Below are 4,188 nucleotides of genomic sequence, written 5' to 3'. Positions count from 1 at the left end.
TCTAGTTACTAAATTTAAGTATCAAATTGGAAGACAAAAGGTATATGTATTAAAGTGAACCTAGCTGCTAAATTTAAGGGTAAAAACATACATTAGCCCAAGGCCAAATTATACCATAAAATAATGATTAAATTCTATATTTAAGGGAGGGACCTAAACCATAATTTAACCAAAAAATATAGGTACCAAAGTAGACCTAGTAAATAAATTCAAGGGATAAAAATTACATTAACCGAAGACCAAATTATGCCAACATAAATTATAAAGACTAAAATCTAAATTTGAGCATATTAGAAGGACCAAAACAAGAATTTAACCAAAAAGAAATGTGGTTTTTGGGAAGGGTTTTGGGTCCTAGGAGAAAGAGGAAAGAGAGATTGCAATTAATGGAAAAAAGAGAGGAATCCAAAGATGGGTGTTGAACACACTGATCACATACTTAAAGTAGGAAAAGACAAAGGTTTTTCTGGTCCTCAGAAGTATAGAAGCCCCTTTGATACAAACATTTCAAACCCAACATTTTTAGTCTGTTTTTCTCTCTTTTATTTCGCTTTCATCGATTACATCCAACTCTTTCGGAATTTTTTGAATTCACCCTTTTACTTTGTAAATGCAAACCATGATAATAATAATGGAGATTATGAGTTATATCTTAACTTTTTTTTTAATAATATTCATAAATTACACTCACAATTAGTTAATTCCTTCAACATGTTTGCCATTGTTTTTCGAAGATTTTCTGTCTCCTAATTCTTGTTATAGTGAATATGTGAAGTGTCATCTGCATTTAAACGTGTCGTAGAGTGAAATTTGAATCCATAATGATAAAAGTATAATAGATGCTCTTGTATTAGGAGACGAATTGTATTTTGTCCTCCCTATTAAAAGATGAGTAAATTAGTCTCTATAGATTAGATTAAAGAGAAAATTAATCTTTCTATTAAAGATTTTATTTATTTCTATTGTTAAAACTGGTTATATATATCAACATAAGGTATATGTGTCACTCCACGTATAACCGTATAGTTATTCCGTCAATTATACTAGCTTTTAACAGTAAAATGGATTATCTTTTTATTAAAAGATCAATTTGTTATTTAATCTAATTTATAAGGATTAATTTATTATTTTTAAGTAAAAACAAATTATAACCTAACTTCTAATATAAGAATCTCCATGATATTTTTACCACCAACAAGCTCTAACTTATACATAAATAAGGTAGCACATGAACTAAGAAATCTTTTCTTTAGTATTAAAGCATGGATGTACTTATCAGTCATTAATGGAAACGAACCAGAGATATCCCTTGAGAAGTTGTCTATGAATGCAGGCTATATAGCCAGAGACTTCCTCAGCTTTTTTCTCTCTCTCTCCCCCTCTCTCCTGTATTAATGCAGCTGTATATATGTATATGAAACTGTAACATACATATATTATCAGAATCATGAATAGAGTGAACTATAGGCAAGAGCATGAACAATAAATTGCACCAATGAGAAACTAAAGAAAAATAGAAATATCAAAGATAAAAGTGTTTTGAGATTCCTTTTGAACTTCAAATCACCTGCATTGATGTTTGTGTGAAGAAGAAGGGGCGCTGAATTTATATACAAAGATAGTCTCTCTCCCCTCCCCCCAAAGTGAGTTTGCATTTTCTTTCTAATTCAAAATGAGTAATTTTTAGGTTGTGTACAATTATATAAAAAATAAATTCATCTTTTTGTTAAAAATTTTATTTTTATTTATTGTTGAAAATTGATTTTTATACACTATCGTAAAGTACACGTGACATATCACGTGTCACTATTTGTTTACTCTATTAGTTACGCTAATTTTCAATAGTACAAAAGAATGAAAATTTTAAGAGGATCAAATTGTTTTTAAATTTAATGTACAAAAACTAATTTATCTAATTTTTTAGATAGAAGAGATAAAATGCAATTTTAACTCTTAGTACAGATTGGAAGATATTTTACCTAAAAAGAAGCTAACATGTAGAAGAAGGCATAAGATTCAACCCTATATCATCTTTTTCTAAGACCAAACGAGGTTTATGAGTCTCCATGTTAGCTGCCGTTGAACCACCATATTCAGGGTGTAACCTTTTCTTGGATTGTAAAGGGACACCGAAAAGCTTTGTCTTCTTGTTGTTTGGTTCTTCATTTAAGACTTGAACTTGGGGTGTTGGACTATTTGGATAATACCCAAAGTGGTGCTGGTTTGGGGAACAAAGGAGCAAAGAAGGAGAATATGAATTACTTGGAGTGACTGGTTTAACATGGTTTTGAACAAAGTAGATGATATCATTGTAAAGCTTTTTCATATGTGCTAATTCAGAGATGAGTAAATTGTTGCTTCTTCTTAACCTTTCATTGTCTTCTGATAAAGCTGTAACCGAGCTGTTGTTATAGCTTCCTCCACCGCCGGTGGTTGAAGAAAGCGGTGGTGAGTCACACCAGTTGGTTGTTTGTTCATCTGAGTCAGGTGGTGAAATGCTAACTCGGCTTGGAAATGGAAAGTAACCATAATGAGTATTATTAACCATAGGTGACTGTGTGTGTAAATGACGGTGGTGGTGGTTGTAGTGGTTTAACGCTGCCGTCACTTGTGGCTGAGCTGTTTTCCTTCTATGGATCTCACAAAGCAAGTGTTTTTCACCTTTCTTGAAGTACTCATTGGCAAATTCCCATCTATCCGGTACAATCTTCCTAAAACCCTAAAACAAAACCAAAAATAAAAAACAACAATGAAAACTTCAGATTCATTACAAAACATAAAAAAGAAGAAAAGGGGTTTGAGTTTGTTTTTTTGTTATTACATAAGTGTTGAGTTGTCTCACAAAGCTAGAGAAATTATTGTGCTTGAAGTAATTAGGAAGAAGATCACGAGCAAACTCGGGTGGCCGCCATACAACAAAAGTAGTATCATCTTCACCCCATGAAACAATGTGATCGGTGGTGGGATCGTCGACAAGTTGGTAAGTTTTGGTTAAAAATGGAGCTGGTACTGGTTTGTGTGAGTCAAGTGATAGTAATATGCCTTCACAATTATCAAGCATTAAAGCCATTGAAAAGGCAAGAGGAAGAGGATGGTGATGGGGAGATTTTAATGGGGGGTTTTTTGGATTTGTTTTTGTTACTATTTAATTATGTGAAAACTGGGATCTGCAGTGAGTGAGAGAGAATGTAAAAAAAGGGGTTTCAAGGCAAACCCGTGACCCTTACAACCCACCTCTTTTCCTATGTTTATGGTCTGACAGTAGATCCCGCGCACACCCACTTCAAATGTAAGGCATAAGGGGATGGGTACATACAATCTGCCTTTCTCTGAATTTACAATGTGGCCCTTTCCTTTTACCTCCAACTGCATCTAAAACTACATTGGACTTGAGAATAAAGGTCAGTTTACTATTAGGGTTAAAATAATACAGTGAAAAAGTTTTACAATGGATTAGTTTATTATTGAAGTTGAAAAGTGTATTGAGGAATTTGATATTGTTTACAATTGATGTCAAAAAGTGATTTCGAGAAGATAAAATATTTATTTTAAATATGATGTTGTAAAGTAGAAGATTGAATAGGGATAAAAAGTAATTTCATCAAAATTTACTTTTCAAAAGGTAAATGTTGAAATTTTTGGCTTGATTAAAATCTTAGTTTAAAATTAAATTTTGGTTTGAGCATCTACTTATTTAAACCTCAATGGTAAATAAAATTAATGTTCATCATTGTTGTCAAAAATTATTTTTTAAAGAATAAAATGTCCATTTAAAATATTATGTTGTAAAGTAAAAGATATTCTAAACTTCTTTAACAAAGATAAAAACATAATTTCAACCAAAAACAGGTTTGTAAAGCTTTTAGCTCAAATTCAAATCCCAATTCAAAAACATAATTTGCTTTAGAAAAAATGACTTATTTACTATTGTTTTTGACTTAAAACAAAGCCTAACTTCAAGTCTAGAGCATTTAAGATAAATTTTTTAGATTTTTACTACCATCTCAATCAACAACATATCCCATAAAACATGAAACAAATAATCAAATTAATGATTACATGTAAAAGTTTATTAGGGTAATATGGTAAGAACCATAGAAACCTTTTGAATGTTCTAATGCATGAGCATAATAAAAAAGAAAAGAAAAGGAAAGGGCATTTCACACTTTCACTTCACGTCAAACGAGC

General features: G+C 31.4%; 1 protein-coding gene across 5 annotated transcripts; it reads right to left on the bottom strand.

Moving 5' to 3' along the window:
• Positions 1-1,090: 1,090 nt before the first annotated feature.
• LOC108485472 (heat stress transcription factor B-4-like) lies at positions 1,091-3,326 on the bottom strand. 5 transcript variants are annotated; one of them, XM_053029492.1, is made up of 3 exons: positions 2,822-3,322; positions 1,980-2,719; positions 1,091-1,420 (listed from the first exon to the last, which is right to left on the bottom strand). In XM_053029492.1, exons 1-2 carry the CDS (start codon positions 3,068-3,070, stop codon positions 1,991-1,993), a joined length of 978 nt encoding a protein of 325 aa, XP_052885452.1. In that variant the 5' UTR covers positions 3,071-3,322; the 3' UTR covers positions 1,091-1,420; positions 1,980-1,990. The 5 variants fall into 5 exon arrangements, with proteins under 5 accessions (XP_052885452.1, XP_052885454.1, XP_052885453.1 ...); XM_053029494.1 differs by having other exon boundaries at positions 1,091-1,400; XM_053029493.1 differs by lacking the exon at positions 1,091-1,420 and adding an exon at positions 1,528-1,662.
• Positions 3,327-4,188: the final 862 nt, after the last annotated feature.

The sequence above is a fragment of the Gossypium arboreum genome, chromosome 6 (assembly GCF_025698485.1).
Source record: "Gossypium arboreum isolate Shixiya-1 chromosome 6, ASM2569848v2, whole genome shotgun sequence".
Lineage (NCBI taxonomy): Eukaryota > Viridiplantae > Streptophyta > Magnoliopsida > Malvales > Malvaceae > Gossypium > Gossypium arboreum.
This window is presented reverse-complemented; position numbering and strand designations above follow the sequence as displayed.

What these genes read in the sequence shown, in the direction of transcription:
- LOC108485472 (XM_053029492.1), bottom strand. Translation starts at nt 3,070, where the DNA reads ATGGCTTTAATGCTTGATAATTGTGAAGGCATATTACTATCACTTGAC. An exon ending in TGAGACAACTCAACACTTAT is followed by an intron (nt 2,720 to 2,821) that starts GTAATAACAAAA and finishes GTTTTGTTTTAG; the next exon opens with GGTTTTAGGAAGATTGTACC.